Here is a 19,259-nt window from a genome sequence, read left to right on the forward strand (position 1 = left end):
TTCTAGCTAGCTCCATCCTGAGCTTTGTTGTCTCTTGATTTTTAATTTCAGTCCTTGGGCTGTTTCATATCTTAGATCTCACGAAACTGCACGTAAGCACAGGAGTGGGCTTGGGAAAGCCCCAGTGGTCTGGAGAAGTCTGCGGCTATGAAATGCAAGCACTTGAGCTGAGAACTAAACCTGCCCTGCCCTTTGTAAATCTTTGCTCCGCTCCCAGTCCTGGGCAGCACATTCCAGCTGCCTTGCTGCAGCACTTGCTTGCTTCTACAGCAGCACGGTGATAACAGGCTCTTGCCTGCTCTCATTGGAGCAGTGCCATTCACGTAACTGACCTTAAACCATGGGCTAGGATTGTTTAAGAAGATGTGAATCATTTGGCTGTGAATGTGTCAGGGCAAATTCTTGTGGTGTAGGGGTTTGATACTGCTGTAACATACCCGTGTGCATTCAGTAGCATGAGAAGTGTGCAGCATGCAAGCCATGTGAGCTAGTAAGCTTTTATTGACATTAGTTCAGCACTTGGCTGCATGGCATTTTATCTTGATAAAATCTGTTACAGTGCACAGGCCTATGCCATTCTGTGAGTAAAACTGCATTCTGCTACTTAGGTAGGCAGAGTCGTAGAACCTTTTGAGTTGGAAGGGACTCTTAAAGACTGTCTGTTCCAATTCCCTTGCAGTGAGCAGGAACACCCACAGCTCTGTCAGGTGCTCAGTGCCCTTCCAGCCTGACCTCAGGTGTCTCCAGGGATCCACCACCTCTCTGGGCATCCTGTTTGGGAGCCTCATCGCCCTGATTGTAAAAAACATCTTCCTTGTGCCCAGTCTAAATCTCCCCTTCTTTAGTTTTAAACTGTTTCGCCACGTCTCAGGTCTCTCTAAGACCTTAACCACTCAAAATTATTTTTTTTTAATGTTACTGGAACATTATTTAAAAAAAAAATCAATAAAACTTCCCTTAGTCTGTCCTATGAACAAGATCAGCATCTGTTTCTGGGGTAGGTGGATAAGGGCTGAATCACTGAATCATAGAATCATTGAGGTTGGAAAAGACCATTCAGATCATCTAGTCCAGCCATCAGCTCATCCCCACCATGCCCACTGACCATGTTCATCATGTCCATCAGTGACACATCTCCATGCCTCCACCAGCTTCCTGGGCAGGCTGTACTGATGCCTCCACACTCTTTGTGAGAGTAAATTTTTCCAAGTGTCCAACCTGAATTGGCAGGGGTTGAGCAGAGGTTCAGCTTGTTCCCCATGTGACTTGCTTGGGGTTTATTTCTTGTGTTCTCAATCACAGCTTCAGGATAGGGAATAGGAGGTGTTTCTCTGGAGATTCCATCTGAGGCTGGTGGTGGGGCTCCAGGCAGATTGAACTGTGCCAGGGAAGGTTTGGGGCTCTGCAGTGCAGAACTGTTCCCTCCTGGCTGTTCTTTTCTGTCTGTTCTGAATGGCAGGACAGCACAGAAGTTAATATCCAGTGCTGGGATCTCTGCAGTCTCTGCACAACAGACTCAGTTCTGAGTCTTGTTCCACCAGTGTCTGCTGACAGCACAGGTATGGGATGGCAGTCTTTGCTGTCCTAGCCCATCAGTATTTGGTTCATTGGTTTGCACAGATTTATTAAACAGACACGAGGAGTGTTCAGGCTTGTTTGTTGTGGCAAGAAATACAGTGTTAGGAACCTAGACAGATGGACCAGTCCCTTTCTCATAAGAAAAGCAAAACCCCTTGGGTCTCAGCTAAGCAAGTGTTTAAATCCCTTTTCCCCACAAAAAAGATTAGTTTAAAAGTTTTGCACTGTTGCATGTGAAACAGATAGTCTCACTACAGCACGTTTGTAGCCTGAACCCAGCAAGAAACAGTGATAGCTTGAGTTTTGTCTTTTTGCATCTATTTTACCCTGCTGAACAACAGCTGTTGGATACTGCTGTTTGAATTAGGACACGGTAAATAACCTTTTGGTTTATTTTTCAGGGTTGACCTTGAGCTGCTAGGGCTCAGGTGTTCAAATTTTTACCTTGCTTAGTTACTGTTCTGTTTTGACTGAAACGGTATTGTTGTATTGCAAGTCCACGTGGGCACTGGTATATAAAATGACTTTGTGGCCTTGATGGAAATGGTAATGGTAGCTTGTTATCTTGCTTTGTCCTAACTAAGATGTTCTGCTTTTTCCAGGCTCATATTAAATTCCCTATTGACTATCCGTATTCACCACCTACTTTCAGATTCCTGACCAAAATGTGGCACCCCAACATTTATGAGGTAAGGGTTTGTTTGTTTGTTTTTTAAATAAGTTTTTTGCAGGCACATGAGTAGGTTTTCTGGCTTTTTAAACTTGTATTGTTGGTACGCAGTATCTCTGGCCGTAACTGAAGCAGTTAGCTGTTTATGTTAAATTCCAGCTTCATGGTTGAACAATTAATTCTAAAACCTGTATGAAATACTGTTCCTGTAAAGATGGAGCCTTTATTATACTGGCAAGTTCAGCTGGCAGCCTCAGGTGAAGCACTGTACTGTGAATGCCAGCAGTTTCAAGGGGTCCTTGAATCAAGATGTCTTACCCTGCTGTGGTACATAAGCAGCAAGTTGGTGTGCTTTTCATCCCACAAAACTGTGTGAAGCAACAATATAAAACAGGGAAAAGTCTTCTGCAACAGCAGGCCTACAGGGGGTTTAGACTTGGGGCACTCTGACTGCAGGAGAACTGGAGCTGAGCCGGAGTCCAGATTCACAAGTCTTGTGCAGCCTGATCTTCAGTATGAAGCAGCCCTTAGATCAGTTTGTGCATCAGTCACACTCAAAGGATAATACCGTGGACTGACAAATCCATAACTGGATCTTGATACAACTGGTGGCAGCTTCTGAAGTGGAGTATTTTTATATAAATGCTCTTTGGCAAGCAGCACGCCCTAGCTTGAAAGCGTTGTCTTTGTGATGCAAAGTTGCTTGGAGCAACTTAAAGTGATTAGTGCAATTGGTTCAAAACCAACCAGTTTCAGAAAGCCATATGTGAAAGTTGAAGCCTTACTGTAAATCAGAACATGTCTTAAGCTTTTAGAGGCCAGTCAGATTGCTGCTAAACTTTTGAATGCTTCAGCCAAATGTCAGCCTGCTAGGACTGCTACCAGAATACTTCTCAAGATGCTAAAGGCCTTTCAAAAATGTTCCTATCACCTTGTCCTCCTGAAAGAGGTTCTGCCGGCTTCCTATGGGTCCAAACAGGAATGTCATTTGTCTTCCTCACTGTGAACAAACAATGGCTTCATTTGATGCCTTGGGCTTCGAAGGCCCTTTGCTAACAAGTCACTGCTGCTGGATGTTCACCCTGGATGAGTGCTCTCCAAATGTCACACTGAACTTCACTGATCTTTTAGTCATAAATAGCCAAAAGCTTATCCAAACTCCAGTGCAAAACAGGATCGTAATTAGCTGTAATTACTGGATGCACAGGAGGACTACTGCCTTGTTATGCACAGGGTCTTCCTAAAAATCAGTCATCTGATAGTCTGCTGGCTTCAGTTTTGGACGTGACACCAAATCTGACATGTAGCCAAGGATAGCATTTCTCTTTTAGGATCTTTTTCAGTAGCATGAGAGTTTGATCTGTAAATAAGGTTTAAAAAAAGAAATAAGTCTCAGCATCTGAAGATTGTTGCAGAGATGTAGTGTGGATGTTTCTGAATCCAGACATTCTCATGCAGGAGGTGAGTGGGAAATGGTTACCAAAATGGTACCTACAAAATGAGTCTTGGAAAGGACCTGTCCCAGTGCTAGTGGGAAAGATGGAAAATTGGCTCTAGAAAGAGCTGAAGGTAGGAGGAGAAACTAACCCAAAACCTGAAGGGTGTTCTTTGGGGTTACTCTTCAAATAGTCCAGCACTCATCTCTGTTCTTTATGTTAGTAGCGATATTTTTTGGAGCTGAGGGAATCTGAAACAGCTTGCAGGCTGTTTTGGAAACAACATTTAAGCGCTGAAGATGAGGCACTGGGATAACTCCAAATGAAACTGAGAATAAATCAGCGAAGGGCTTGAGGTTTGAGGGTTTGTCAGGAGGGATAAAAACATCTTTCAGTGTAGTGAAGATGAAAGAAAGTAACAGTTTGCAAAATCTGCTGATGAGACCAGATGGAGAGGTTGAGGCTGACGTTCCAGTTCTGAGCAAAGACTTCAGTAACTTCTGTGTTTTCCTCATCCTATTTGTTTGGTCACCTAGTTGAATTTCATTAAACTACATTAAGCTTTAGGTTGTGGCTTTTTTTTTTTTGAAGTAACATGACCTTCTCATTCCATCATAATAGAGGTATAGGCTTTTCCTTCCTCTGGTTGATAGAAACAAGGAAAGTGATACATTTATCTTTTGAAAACATATATAGGATGACTACACTATCTACTTGACTACACTAAATCCTTGTGCTGACTTCATCAGTTCCCACCACACCTCTGCTCCTTCAGACTCAGCCTTGCCCTGTTTGTAGTCTCAAACATATAGCACTGACTGTAGCAAAAGAGAAAAATCCTTGCTTCCCTCTTTATATTCATACTACAAATATTTGTTGGCCCAGGTATTGCTTAACCTGATGATACGAGAGACTTCCTACAAGTGCTGCAGCTCCTTCTCATGGTCAGCAACACTTTTTCCAGGTCAACATCACTAAATTTTTCTGGGAAATGTTTAAAGGAGAACCTGTGTAGACAAGAGGGAAATTAGAATAAAGCCAGAAGATAACATAAACATTACTTGAGTAATTTCACCTTAATATGATAATAAAAATATTTATAGGTTGCACGAGTCTTTTGAGATCCAGAAAAAGAATCTGCCTTGTTATGGCAAATGGTTCCAGCAACATAAATGTGTGCTTGGGTATTCAGCAGCTCCAGGTGCTACTTAGCTTTTTGTAGTTCTGTTCTCGATGAAAAGATGCTTCAAGATTATGACAGCTTGCTAAATTAGTATACCTGGCAGGTTCAGTGAGTAGCTGAATTCTGGATACTGATCACAAGCCTGCAGTGTTGAAGTAGGATCTCATTTGATTATAAAACAAATGTCATTGTTTCAGCTTACTATGATGAACATTTGGGAGGCTCTTCAGGTGAGCTGCTGCTATCTGCAGCCGTGATCACTGGCTGGAGCTCAAAGGCACAGATGCTATCACTGAACGTTGCTGCTTTGTGCTCCAGCTCCTGTGGGCAAAATAGTGTTTGGAGACTCCTCAGGATGCAGCCACAAGACGTAGCACTTGGGAAGTTGCCCTACCTGTTTTCAGTCTTGGATCAAGCTCATTTGCAGTTTCTTGTGTTGACATGATCAACCCATTAGGTCAGGGTGACAAAGGGACAGCATGAACACTGCATAGGATGCCTGTAGGAGCTCATGAGTAATTCTCATAGCTGGCTGCAAGAGGCAGTAAGCCAGCAGAGTTTGGAGGCATTGTCTTGGCTGGACACAAATCCATCTGTAGCTTCCCTTCATCCTGCACAAAGACACTTGGTGTCAGCTTTGCTGGGAAACGTCAGCTGTGATAGATATTGCTACAGCACTCCTATGAAGTAATCATATCAGGGTGCTGTTACAAGCAGAGGAGTGGTTTTACAGGCTTCTTTATTTATAAGTTGTAGGCATTAGGAAACTTTAAATCTGTATTCAGGCTATGGCATTGGTGAGTTAAACACAGGTTGAGGATTATGTGGCTGTATGGCTTCCATATGCTTCCAAAATATTCTTCCTCTTGCATGCTGGGAGGGATTTTCAGTGGAACCTTCAGAGAGCATCTCCTGCTTTTTCACCTGATATTTCAAACAGCTCTGTCATCAGGGAGTAGCATGAGGCAGCCTTGCACCATCTGTTCGACTTGGTACATCCCAGGAGAAGCACTGTTTTGATACCTGAAGTAGGATAGTGTGCTAAATCCTTGGATTTAAAGATTCCTGTTGCTAACTTGGTCATCACTGGGGGAAAAAAGACATGGGGACGTGGGGTCTCATGTGACTAAAGTTCATTTCTGTTACTATGGTAGTATATGCTATCTAGACACTAATATGGTTTTATTAGGTACTGTTGTTCTTGTTTGCTTTGCTACATTATTTGAAAACTCGTGGCCTGAGATTGTTTTGTACCAATCTGTAGACGAGCTCTAAGCAAGGAAAGCTTTTGAACATGTTAGTACAGTAGACATAGTAAGAACTGAGAACTGTTTGCAGTTCCTGCATGGTTTTTACTGTCATTTGGGATGTTCATATCAAAGCGACTTCTATTTAAACTTAGCCTGAGATTGAATTGAGTCTTCAGACGGTTAGCAAGGCTATTCTGAACTTTCATTTCTGTCTTTCAGAATGGAGATGTATGTATTTCAATTCTTCACCCACCTGTAGATGATCCACAGAGTGGAGAGCTGCCATCTGAGAGGTGGAACCCTACCCAAAATGTCAGGTAACGATGGGAAGCAGTGATGCACAAAGCTGGCCTCGAAGTCCTGTCATCTGCCTCCTAAACTAAAACCTGTATTGGGAAAAAGCTTGGAACAGAATTTAGGATTTAGGGAATGGTTTCAGGGTTTGAACCAGGTAGGAACCAGACTTAGCGAGCTGCCTGAAAATAGTAGACACTGCGTATCCTGCTGCCAGGTTAACAATGTAGAGTCTTCTGTACTCCTCACAGGAATTCATGTTCTTAAAGCAGACACCTCCAAACCCTTCTAAGGTATCATTCATCGAAAAGGGCATCCTTTAGTATTCAGGCCTGGTAGGAGTAACTTTGTGCATAATCCTACCTATGGTGTACTTTCTAGTACAGCCCGTGTCTCTTTCCTATAGTTTGGTGTTTTGAGCAGCTAGGTAGGTGTTTCTGTAGGTACCAAAAAGAAAGGATCATTGGGCACCAGAGGCATTCAAGGCTATCACTCCCATTTTTAAAAACACAGCTGGGTTTCATTCTAACCTCAAGACACTGCCAATAAAGAACTGACAAAACAAATATCAAATAACAAACCATTGACCTGTGAAGCAGTAGTGATGTAGTGGAAAATCCTTGAACTCGGGTACTTCTTTTCCAACTGTTTGATGTTACATTATCCAAATAAGGCTGAAATAGTTACCCCTAGTTTTTCCCATATCACATGGGAATTACACTTGTTTTCAGAATGATTTATTAGATGTTGGTTCTTTAAATCTCTTATTAATTGCTAGATCTAACCAAAGGATCTCAGTCCCTGTGAGGGCACGCAGCGGTTTGAAAGGGTTGTCTGAGAGTTTGGCTCTGCTTTTATCTGACTTAAAATTAAAATTAAAATGAAATTAAATTCATTAGAAAAGAGCCTTTGTCAAAGCAAAGATCTAGCAAAGGGGAATTTATTGGATTCTTGACCCTTGGAATGGGTTTGTAACATGCACTGCTTAGTGCTGAACTAGAACTAACATGGCAGGAAACTAGGAAGAGTTACCAGTCAGCAAATTATAACAACTGATGTTCCCTCCTGGAGCACACTGCTTCAGGGTTGAAAAGGCTCAAGCAAAATGGTGCATGAGACATGAGACTTAACCTTTCTGGTTCTGATTGCTGCTTTTTCTTACTGTGATGCAGTTTCCAGTGCTTATTCTCCCAGAAGGCATTGGCTTAAGGAGAAAATGTTCTTTTTGGGGGATAAAACATTCCTCAGGTGCATCAGCAACTGGGAACAAAATTTATCCTTAACTGCTACCCCACTGCCAACATCACCCACTGGCCTAAATGCTGCATACAGACCTTCCTGCTGGGGTCCCATCTGGTCCGCAAGGCTCTGGAGTCTGTCAGATTGGAGGCAGCAGGACTGGAGATGCACGAGGGGAGCGTGTTGGTGTGTAATGAGCTGTGTGCACAGCCCAGGGCTTCTCTTCATTTTCTAAGTCCTGCTGAGTAGTGGCAGCTTTCTACCATGCTTGAAGTGTCTGTAGCAGGGGGATATCATTCTTAACTTTAAGAGCATCTGTGCTCCCACCTGTGAAGGTGTCAAGCATAATTGTATTTTAAGCACAATAAATACAGACTTTCCTGTCACTCACAGCTGGATGAGTCAGCGGTAAGTAAATTCAGCAGAAGTCCAGCAAGATGTAAAGGAATGCAGCTGTGACGTGTGGCAGTTAGTGCTGCTCCTTCTCATGTCTAATGGGCCAAACAGCTGAGCTGGTGGCAGGGCCTGGGAGCAGGGGACCTTTGATCATATTTGTTACCCTTCTCAGTATCTCCCCTGAGTCCACTGTGCCCTTTGAGGTGTTCAGCCCACAACATGTATCATCAGGTGCATGCAGTCAGCGCAGTGTCCAAGGTGCTGGTGCCTCCATGTCTTGTGAAGACAGGTGATGCCCTGCCTTGCTGTTCTTTGCTTTCTGAGGATGCTAATTCCTCTTGGCCTTTTCAGCTGCCTTAGTGCTCGCTGGTCTGATTGCAGAAGCTATCCAGACCTAACATTACCGTCAGGAAAGCCAAAGCCAATATTTTTTACTGGAAATAAGGATGTGCCGTACTTACCTCTGACAGTGGCTCTGACAAAGTGACTGAATCCAGGTGCTAACTCCTCTCTTACCTGGACCTTCCCCAGGCTGTGCTCGCTCTGCAGTAAAGCTCTGCTGGAGCTGACCTGGCTTCACAGCCTGCCTGCTAGGAATCAAACGATTTTAGATATATCCTTGCAGTGAAGTGGAGGATTCTTCTGCACATCATTTCAGCCTGGCAAAGCAGGTTTTTTTTCCAGAGATGTCACTCTCTTCCTACTGAATTATATCTTTTGGAAAACGATCCGCAGAAGACTCTTGGTAGCTGTGCTGAGCAGTCTGGCCAGATGTGTTTAGTTTCAAAACCTTTCAAGGAGCAGAGCATCCAAATGACCGAGCATTTCCTGGAATTGTATCCCAGTTATGATCTGCTGGATGTGCTCAGCATGCAGTGCTCTGAGTGCACCTCTAAATCACTGTGAGTACAGTGGGGGATGAGTCTCCTTCATCAAATTTTGCAGAGCAGTTGCTGTGTTCTGCTGTATTTCAAGACACATTACTTGTCTCTGCTCTTTCCTTCCACTCAGGTGGCAGTGAGGCTGCTGCAGAGGGTCATAGGAAATGCAGGGGCTGGGTGAGAGGTGGTGCTTGCAGAGCAGTGTGCCCAGGTAGCTCTGTGGACAGAAATCCAGGAGAGTTCTGTGCCAGGGTTATGCAAGTGGTTCATGCTGGTGTTGCTGAAGTGTTGCAGCTGAATCTAGCTGGGTGCTTCGTAGTTTGCCTGGGTGTTAAAAAAGAACAAAAAACATCTGCATTGCCTTCCTGCTGCTGTGCTTGCTGCCACAGCAGCTCTGGAGCTGCATGTGCGGAGGCGAGGTGGTGCCTGGCTCCAACCTCTGAGCAGCGTAGGAAGGCCTGGTTGCAGGGCTTTGGGTCACAGCAGGATGGGAAGAGAGCCCAGCATTCTGAATGAGAATGAGCCAAATGTCACCAGGAGCAGGCTCCAACCCTGCACCATCCACAGGCTGTGTAGATGAGCTGAAATCTGGCCCGATCTGAGCTCTGCTGGCCATCCCATCACAGACACCTGAACAGAAGAGATGGGCCAGGTGCCAGAGCATGCTTAGCTTTGTGCTCCCTCTCCACACTTGTTCTCTTTTAGCTTGAATGTGAGCTCTTGGGTCAGGTGCTGAAGGAAAGGCCTTGGCAGTTCAGCCTGGGGGAACACTTGGGCATGGCAGCTCAAGTCCATAAGTACCTGCTTTCCCTTCAGCTGTTGTTCACTTATCCTTAGGTTAAGTTTTGACTTCAAACAATACGTTTTGATGCTTTTCTGATGCATCACCTAAAGAAGTTGCCAGCACCCAGAGTCCATGAGTGCTTTTGCTCTGACCCTGCTGTTGTGATTGCCTTTTTCAGGACTATCTTACTGAGTGTAATCTCTTTGCTTAATGAGCCCAACACATTCTCTCCTGCCAATGTGGATGCATCAGTCATGTTCAGAAAATGGAGGGACAGTAAAGGAAAAGACAAGGAGTATGCTGAAATCATAAGGTAAGTAAGTTGTGCTGCATGTGATGCCATGCTGCTCGCCTCCTGTTCTGAATCCTACAGAACAGACTGCTTGCAGAACTTGCTGAGACCAGCTCCCCTCTGTGGCTACTGCTTTAGAAATGAATTTTACAGTCTTATTGCAAGCCCTGTTTTCTGGCCTCCATGGGTTTTTTAGCACAGAATAGTTTCAGACTTCTGGAGTAGAAGGACCAGTCTGATCTGTCTTTGAATTGTTCCTTTTTCACATTATTCTGGCATGGTACAGGGTAAAACCTACTGGTGGCTAGTAAACCCCAGTCCAAATCTATGCCTTTGAGCTCTGCCTGCCTTGCTTGGGGTGTAACTGATACTGACTTCATCCTACTAATTCTGTGCTCAGTGCACTCACAAATTATAATCGTGTCCCTCCAATTTGAAGGAATATCAGAAGGATTTGGCAAATGCTTTTGAATCTTGGAGTTCGTTTAGCTTGAAGCACTGTTCAGTCTTGACAGTTCACGGTTAATCAGGTGCTACTGGAAGACAACACAACTTGAATAGGGGTGGTTTGGAAGCACAAGTGAGCAGCTCCTGCTGCAGAGTGGCTGCTGCATCGCTGCAAAAGAAAGACACCAGGATGGCTGCTGGCCTGACCTGAGGGAGGAGACCAGCTGGAGTCTCAGACTCTGCCAGCCCTGCGGGCTTCAGCAGGACTAGGAGACAGGAGCAGGCAGGAGGGGCCAGCCTGACCCCTGCTGCCCTAGAATCATGGGATCGTAGAATCACCAAGGTTGGAAAAACGCACAGGATCCCCCAGTCCAACCATCCACCTGTCACCAATAGCTCTCACTAAACCATGTTCCTCAGCACAGCGTCCAAACCTTCCTTGAACACCCCCAGGGTCGGTGACTCCACCGCCTCTCTGGGCAGCCCATTCCAGTGCCCCGTGGGCTGGTAGAGCACCCCAGTATTGGGGTGCATCCATGCTGACTTTGTAAGGGTGCGTGCCGCAAACAGACTTGGAGTGCTCCCAGACACGCAGCTATGGGAACTCAATCTGTTGCTGCTGGCAGTGCCTCAACTGGCTGCGGGCTGCAGACGGGGCTGTGGGAGGTGGAGCACCCTGCGCCCGCTCACCCTGCTCTGTCCTCCCCCAGGAAACAGGTGTTGGCTACCAAAGCTGAGGCGGAGAAGGATGGCGTGAAAGTCCCCACTACGCTGGCAGAGTACTGCATCAAAACTAAAGTGCCTTCCAATGACAACAGTTCGGATTTGCTTTATGACGACTTGTATGATGACGACATTGATGATGAAGACGAGGAGGAGGAGGACGCCGACTGTTATGACGACGATGATTCTGGCAACGAGGAGTCGTGACCTGCTCCCTCTGTGCCCCTGTACTGCCCTGCCAACTCAGGCCAGAAGGGAGCAGCGGTAACCTAGCAGCAGTCCAGCAAAAAAAGTGTGGGGGGGGGATCAAAAAACTTTTTGTCTCCTGCTGTCTCCTGTTGTATGGATCTGTTTGCTCCTTTTTTATGGACCTCTTAGAGACCCTCCACAGAATGTCTGAATTCTTGCATTCTTAACCCTTTCATCACTGTATTACGATTTCTTTTTGAAAAAGAAAATCCCCTTTTCACTTCTCTACGAAACGCTCACAGCGAAAAAGGTTTGCTCACATTTAGGTTCTTGAATTCAATACAGTCTTGCACTGGGGTGATTGTTTAATGTATTTAAGGCTGGAACAAACACATTGGGAGCTGTGTTTTTGGGAGCACAAGTGCTGCATTTACTGGGAAGAAAAAAATCCACACAAAGCAAATTGCCAAGGTTTAGCTGCTCCATTTACAATAATAGCGTGTGTACATTCGTTTAGCCTTGTGATGGTGGCTTTTCCTTTATAAGGTGGGGGGGTGAAGAGTGTAAAGCTGCTGTGTGTTGAGCTTGATGGGATGTTACTGAAAGGTACAGTATTCCTTTTCAGCCTGCTCATGATAAGAAAGAGGTGGCTTGTGGTATGAACCCTAAAATAAACACTTAACACTTCATGTCTGTACAGCTGAGCCCTGGATTGCTATTTACTTCTTGTTTCCAGCCTAAGTTAGGGTTAAAAAGAAAGTCCCATTTTTAGCTATGCTGCTTCCAGAAACCTGCAGCCGGTGCTTATCCCCCAGACTGTCTTTGGCAGGGGGAGAGGCTGATGGCCACCTGTCCCTACGCTTGCTTGTAGCCCTGCTTCCTGCAGCCTGAATCCCATGCTGGCCTTCTTCCTCTTGCTTGTGTAGAGCAATGCTGTGCTGCTGTGGGCTCTAGGGGTAGGCAGGAGGGAAGGCTCCTGCATGTCCCTATGAGCTGTCAGCTCAGCTTGCAGCCCTCTTGGGCAGGGGATCCTACACACTGTCTTCTGCTGCACCCTCCTGTCTGGTCCTTCCACACCGTGACCCCTTTGCCATGTGCTCTTGTTTGGCTGTTGTGTTTTGGCTTGAATTGACCCTTAGGGTGGTGTTCAGCTTTCCTCCTGCCTTCACCAGGGCTGGTGCGACCTTCCCCTCCACCCCAGCAGGGCAGACTCCTTGCTGAGACTGCCAGGCTCAAGCAGATGTTTGTGCCCTTTGTCTGCTGCGGGTTCTCGATGGTACGGCACCATCTGCAGCACGGTGGTGGGAGCGAGCGCCGTCCTGGGTCTGCATGCGTCCCCCCAGAGCAGGCTGAGGGCAGCAGGTGCAGAGTGGGATGCAGAGGGGCAGCGAAGCTGTTTGCGGAGTGCTGCAGCTGGGGGAGGGATGGAGGTTGGTGGCACCTCAACCCTGCAGCCCAAAGTGCGGCTCCGCTGCCCCAGCGCCGTGTGCCTGCGTCCCACCTGCAGCTTCCAGCGGGGCTCGGGGCCGCACTGCTGACCTGGTTGGAAATGAGGATACTGCATCTTTCAGGAGCTCCCGTGTACTTTTGACCGTCTTCACTGTATACTCTCCAGTGACTTGTATTTTCAAGCTTGGTGTTGTAAGATGCATTATCATGATTCTTCTGTTACCCTTTTTTTTTTTTTTTTAAGACAAAAAAAAAAAAAGGAAAAAAAAAGAAAAAAAAAGAAAAAAAAAAGGAAAAAAAAAAGAAAAAAAAGACAAAAAAAAAAAAAAAACCAACAAAAAAACCCGACCTATTTTGAGAGCTCCTGCGTTAACCAGAGTGATTTCTCTTCCCGCTGTCCCCTGCAGGGTCATCGCTTGTTGACTTGCTGGTTTCCTTTTTTAGAGATACAAACTGAGTGTGAAGACTTTGTTTTTTGTTTTGAAACTATTTAAGAGACGGAGGAGAAACGTTTACCTGAGCTGCGTTCCGGTTTTTCTTAACCCCCCTCTCCCCATCTCAGCCCATGTTAGCGTTTACATTTGCAACCACAGCCCCTTCAGATGCAGTTTTCACCCATTTTGAAACCAGCGGGGTACATTTAGGGTTCTTGGTAGTTTTCTTAGCTGAAATCCCAGATATTTTCCTTTTTTTTTTTTTTTTTCTCCTTTTTTCTTTTTTTTTTTTTTAAACCCTTCAATATAATTTACCAGAAGAGAATTAACTGATGCATTTTTGTGTTGTCTTCCCCTTCAGTAGTTATATTTTGTCTTTTCTGCACATCTGTCTACTAATAAAAAATGTGAAATGAAAATACCGCTGTTGGGTCACGTCGCTGTTACTCGAGCTGCTCTGTGTGCACGGGGTTACTTAAAACTTGGGGTCACCGCTGCGCGCTCCGTGTTGGGCACCTCTGTGCCAGGCATACAGGCACAGGTAAGGGGTGTGAGGACAGCAGGCTTCCTGCTGGTGAGCCTTGTGCAGGGGCTCTGAACTCTTGGAGCAGTGCTGGGTTGGAGCCGAATTCCCCCAAGGTGCTGGTGCAGGGTCTGGGGCTGTGCTGGCCCATCCAGCAGGAGGGACAATAAACACAGGGCGGATTTGGGCACATTGGGTGCTGGGAGAGCTTCTTTCCATCATTGGTGGCCAAGTGCAAGCGGTGGGAAGCAGTGATGTATGGAGCTTGCTGCCAAAGCGATACCTCCTACTTGTTTCCATGGAAACTACAGCAGGTACAGAGCACTCAGTAATGCTGTTCGATACAGCAAGTTCTCAGTTACAAAACACGATGCACAACTTTTCAACAATAGTCATCACTGTAAGCTCTGCATTTCTGCCAGAGGTGAACAAGAGCCAGAATGCTGTGCTCGTAGAAATCTGCACCAGCAGAGGGGACCATTTGTCACCGCTGAATGCAATGCAGCACCCACTGCCTCACTGTGCACATCCACCACAAACAGCACTGGATGTTGGCGGGTGGTATTTTTTAATCTAGGCAGGCTGAGCAGTGAGCCCAGGTGAACCTCCTGAGGTGCAACAAATCCAAGTGCGAGGTGTTGCACCTGGGTCATGGCAACCCCCACTGCCAGTACGAGCCGGGGGATGTAGGGATAGAGCACAGCCTGCCAGAAAGGACCTGGGGGTACTGGTGGATCCAGCTGGGCATGAGCCAGCAGTGTGCCCTGCGGCCCAGCCAGCCAGCCGGATCCTGGGCTGCATCCAAAGCGTTTGGAGGGAGGGGATCCTGCCCCTCTGCTCTGCGCTGTGACACCTCACCTGCAGCACTGCGCCCACAGCTGGAGTGCTCAGCACAGGAGAGACAGGGGCCTGTTGGAGTGTGTCCAGAGGAGGGACACAGAAATGGTCAGGGATGGAGCAGCTCCCTGCGAGGACAGGCTGAGAGAGCTGGGGCTGCGGGAGACCTGAGAGCAGCCTGCATGGATCTAAGTGGGGCCATAAGAGAAATGGGGACAGAATCTTCAGCAGTGTCTGCTGTGGCAGGACAAGAGGAAATGTTTTCAACCTAAAGGAGGGGAAAATTAGTCTGGCTATAAGAAGGATCACGGTACCACAGTCGCAGTGGTGAGGCTCTGACACGGGTTGCCCAGAGAGGTGGTGGATGCCTCTTCCATGAGACATTCAAGGTCAGGTTGGAGGGGCTGTGAGCACCTGATGGAGCTGTAGGTGTCCCTGCTCATTGCAGGGGAGTTGAACCATAAGGTCTCTTCCATCTCAAACAATCCTGTTTTTTCCACACAAAGGAATAACAAACTGAGGCATTACTTCAGAGGAGCTGCAGTAAGTAAGGCAACACGGTGACACTGCTGGAAGCCCTCAGGGCTGGAGCACGCCTAAGGCCAGAGCTGGTGTCACCACTCTGTTTATTTCATCCTTCTGAGCTCCATGCCTGCTGCTTGGCCAGACAGAGCTGCACAGTGCCTGCTGCCACAAGCACTGCCAGGCTGCCTTTGCCTGCAGCAGCTCTGCCCCATGGGCATGAGGCCACGCTCCCTCCTCCCCTCCCCTTTGCAGGCACCAGAATGGATGTGGTAAGCTGATGGCAGGGAGAGCTGGTGCCACAGCCCTGCTGCACCAACACAGCCTTTCTGCAGCACCTGCCGTGTCCCTCCCTGCTGAGCTTTGCCAGGAGGGCTGAGAAAATGGACACAGACGGCAGCGATATGATCAGAAGGCTAAGAAAACAAAACTCCTAAAGCATCCACTGCACCGTGCAGGACCACAGCACTGGGAGGTGCCGTCCTGGTCTCTGTTTATAGTGAATATCCATCCAGGAGCTTGGACGCTCCTGGGCAGGGGGCTCAATGCAAAAAGACAAACCAGACACAGTTCAGACTTTTATTTAGGAAACCGCTACATAGTTTCTGCCTCACATGATGCAAAGGTCGCAGGACACACCGAGCCACCCAAAGTCTCTGGCTCAAGGAAAAAACAAAACAAAACAGAAAAAAAAAAAAAAAAAAAAAAAAAAAAAAGAAAGAAAGAAAAAAAAGAAAAAGAAAAAGAAAAAGAAAAAGAAAGAAAGAAAAAGAAAAGAAAAAAAACAAAAAACTAAAAAAAAAAAGATTAAAAAAAAAATCTTATCTTTATTATTAACTTTATTTATTTATTTAGAAATCGAACAAAGAGGTGAGGGCAGAACTCCCGGCTCAGTGGCACTTCACTCACTGTGGCCACTGCAAAGGGAGGAGGGAGACAAAAGAAAGTGGAAGGCCCACAAAGCATCATCGTTTCTTTTTGTTGTTGTTTGTTTATAAGTAACAGCTATACCGGGGCGTGGGAGCAAATATCCAACCAACAGGACATGCCTTGATTCTGTTTGAAGGAGCCAGGCCTCCTTAATTGCCTGAATTTAGAACTGCATTAAACAAATGGGCTCTCATCAGCTCCACTGAGAATGGTGAGGTTTTGTTTCGGACAGAGACAGAAAGCCCACAGAGCTTAAAAAACAAGAGAGGATGCCCTGGTGCGGATGGGAAATGGATAATTAGTTTTTCTACAAAGAATAAGACAGGCTGCAAGATGCAGAAAACCACATTTAGGCTCTATTACATTTACAAATACATACATAAATATATTACATAAAACAGCAACTCAGAGAGGAAGCAGGCGAGTCACACAGAGGATGATGGCTGCAGTTCTCCCCGCACAGACATTTGGCTGAGCAGTTACTTCTCCTAATAATTCCAGGAACGAGCTTCGGCTTTTTTCTTTCTTTCTTTTTTTTCTTTTCTTTCTTTTTTGTTTTCTTTATTTCTTTTTTTCTCCTTTCATTCTCTCCCCCCTCCCCGGTTTCGGATTTAGCTTGTCCAGTATGCAGAAGTGCTGTAGGCGGTTTTGGTAGCCTGAGACTTTTGCTGCATGGTGCTGGGCTGGTTGCGCTGTCCAGATCCTCCCTAGAACCAGAAAGGAAATGACACTGAGGCCACGCAATGTATCCAGAGAGGGGAAACAGCTGTGAGGGGTCTGGAACACGGGTCTTATGGGGGGGTGGCTGAGGGAACTGGGATTGCTCTGTCTGGAGAAGCACCAGAGGGAGACCGCACTGCTCCTCAACTCCCTGAAAGGAGGTCATGGAGAGGTGGGATTGGCCTCTTCTCCCAGGTACCAGTGACAGGATGAGGGGTGACGGCCTCAGCCTGCACCAGGGGAAGTTCAGGCCGGATATTAGCAAACATTTATTTTCTGACAGCGTGGTAATGAACCGGTATGGAGGGCGGTGGTGTCACCATCCGTGGAGGTGTTCAAGATACATGGATGTAGTGCAGACGGCCGATGGGGATGGGTTGGCGTTGGACTTGACAGCCTCCATGGTCCTTTCCAACCTCAGTGATTCTATGGCATTAGTCATGGGACTGTGGCACCCATAGGCTGCACCTCTCTGTGCTGCACCTGGCCAGGCACGGGGCCAGCAGAACAGCAGGGCTGCAGAGGGTCCAGGAGCACTCTCAAGGCTAATGCACCAGCCACGGATGTCAGCACGTAGACGGAGCAGTCATTTCCTCTTTATGGACTCTACAGCAGAACGTTTTTTTTTTTATTTTTCTTTCTCCCTCAGGGAAAATTTATAGTGAGGAAACACTCAGGCTGATGAAATCAAACCAGAAACCGGAGCTGTGATGCATGTGATGCAATCTGCAAGCAGATGCTTTGCTTTCTCCCTCGCTTGCGGTGCAAACGCTCACTTCCAGAGAACAGCAACAGCTCACCCCTCTGCACCCACATCGTAACGGCCTCTTCTGAGCAGGACTCACCCCATAGCCTTCCCCAGTGCGCTTAACAGCACCAAGCCTGCAATCTTGCCAGGGCACCTTCCCAATGGGCAAAGCAAAAACCAACCAACAAAGATCCCACACCAAGAGGTGGGTGAGCACAAGGTGCACTTTGTGAAGGGGCTGGCTCACCTGCCCATCCTGCTGAAGGTGGTGGTGCAGCATCTGGGAGTGAGGCTGCTGATGCGCAGGCAGGATGTGGAGAAAAGGGGCTGGAGCGTAACCCGGGGCAGCACCAGGGTTCAGGGGCCCAGTAGATCCGAGAGCAGAGGGCAGGCTGAAGGGAGGTGGTGTGCCAGCATGGAATCCCTGCTTGTCAAACGTCTGCACAAAGAGGCAATATGGACATTATCAGAAAGCAGCAGGAATGTGCACAGACCAGGCGAGAACAAGAGAACACAGATCCCTTCCTACACCCCATAAGCAAGTCAGGCCAAACACCCACAAGCACTTCAGTAGATGATTTTCAACTGCTGTTCTCACTCCTATTTCTACTCTCATGCCCGTAACTTTTAAAAAATATCTATACTTCATTGATTACTGTGTTGCTTCCCCTGACCTCTTTTCACTTAGTGGGACACAGGATGGCAGCAGCTGCCTGATACCGTCTCTTCACGCCCTGAGAGGGCCCATGCTACTCATGACAGCCTATCAAAAGTGCAAGAAATTGCACTAACATTTTCGTTCCCCAGGCCAGAGCTCTGCCCTTGATGCTATGGGGCTGGAGTCTGACCTGCAGTCCTGAGGCCCTGACACAGCTGTACAGAGAGCTGTGTGGCCCCATCCCCAGAAGAGCTCAAGGCTGGGTTGGATGGGGCTCTGCTGGGCAGCCTGAGCTGGTGGGGGCAACCAGCCCACGGCAGGAGTTGGGGCTGGGGGCACTTCGAGGTTCCTTCCAACCCAAGCCATTCTCTGATACTATGATCACAACCAGGCACATGGTGGGTCCCACTGTCCTGACATGAAAACAGCTGAATGCCCCCATCACACATCAGAGCTCCTCCAGGCATTTTCTGTATGCACAGCAAGAGCGCCACAGGTGAGCAGAGCAGTTCTGGTACCCATGTGAGAGGCCTTCAGGCACAGGGGTGGAGCAGCGCTGATGGATCTCTGGAGAAAGCAAACATCCTCTCCACTCATCTGCTCTGAGGTCAATTTTTGACTGAAACCAATGGTGCTGCCACATTCAACCTGCACCCAGGGAATAGTGTGAGGTCACATGGGATAGGGCAGGGAGCTTTGTGCGTCAGGTGATGATGTGGAGATACTCCTCTCCAGCAGCAAGGATAGCCAGACCAAGGAAAGCCAAAGCTTCCTTGCCACCAATCAGCCTGGGACATGTTCCTGAGTAGCAGCATCCCACTGAGCCACCCGACAGGCCACTGAGAGGAGGGTCCAGCATTCCTCACCTGAGTCTTGTTATAGACTGAGCCACTGATGTCAGGCACACCTGTGTTACTTGAGGTCACAGAAACACCTGGAAAACAAAAAGGAACTGACAGTGAGAAAGCTAAGCAGCAGTCAGCCTAAACCCTGAGTGCTTGCTTTGCTGTTGGTGCCTTAAGTTGAGGCACCCAAACCCGCAGCCTCTGCCCCATGCGCCTTCTGCTCTGCACTCT

At 47.2% G+C, this 19,259-nt stretch overlaps 2 protein-coding genes across 9 annotated transcripts in view; one reads left to right on the top strand and one right to left on the bottom strand.

Annotated features, from left to right (window-relative positions):
- Positions 1-13,051, top strand: part of UBE2R2 (ubiquitin conjugating enzyme E2 R2) — a 52,238-nt gene extending 39,187 nt beyond the window's left edge. Inside the window, exons 2-5 of the mRNA XM_072360053.1 lie at positions 2,181-2,267; positions 6,337-6,434; positions 9,890-10,024; positions 11,161-13,051. Of these exons, the coding sequence (XP_072216154.1) occupies positions 2,181-2,267; positions 6,337-6,434; positions 9,890-10,024; positions 11,161-11,380 (540 nt within the window). The 3' untranslated portion in view covers positions 11,381-13,051. The remainder of the gene's footprint in view (positions 1-2,180; positions 2,268-6,336; positions 6,435-9,889; positions 10,025-11,160) is intronic.
- Positions 13,052-15,980: 2,929 nt separating this feature from the next.
- UBAP2 (ubiquitin associated protein 2) overlaps positions 15,981-19,259 on the bottom strand; it is a 160,851-nt gene continuing 157,572 nt past the window's right edge. For all 8 annotated transcript variants that reach the window (XM_072359574.1, XM_072359573.1, XM_072359568.1 and 5 more), the window contains 3 exons: positions 19,050-19,117; positions 17,773-17,964; positions 15,981-16,764 (listed from right to left, as the gene is read on the bottom strand). In XM_072359574.1, the coding sequence (XP_072215675.1) occupies positions 16,669-16,764; positions 17,773-17,964; positions 19,050-19,117 (356 nt within the window). In that variant the 3' untranslated portion in view covers positions 15,981-16,668. The remainder of the gene's footprint in view (positions 16,765-17,772; positions 17,965-19,049; positions 19,118-19,259) is intronic.

The sequence above is a fragment of the Excalfactoria chinensis genome, chromosome Z (genome assembly GCF_039878825.1).
Source record: "Excalfactoria chinensis isolate bCotChi1 chromosome Z, bCotChi1.hap2, whole genome shotgun sequence".
Classification (NCBI taxonomy): Eukaryota; Metazoa; Chordata; class Aves; order Galliformes; family Phasianidae; genus Excalfactoria; species Excalfactoria chinensis.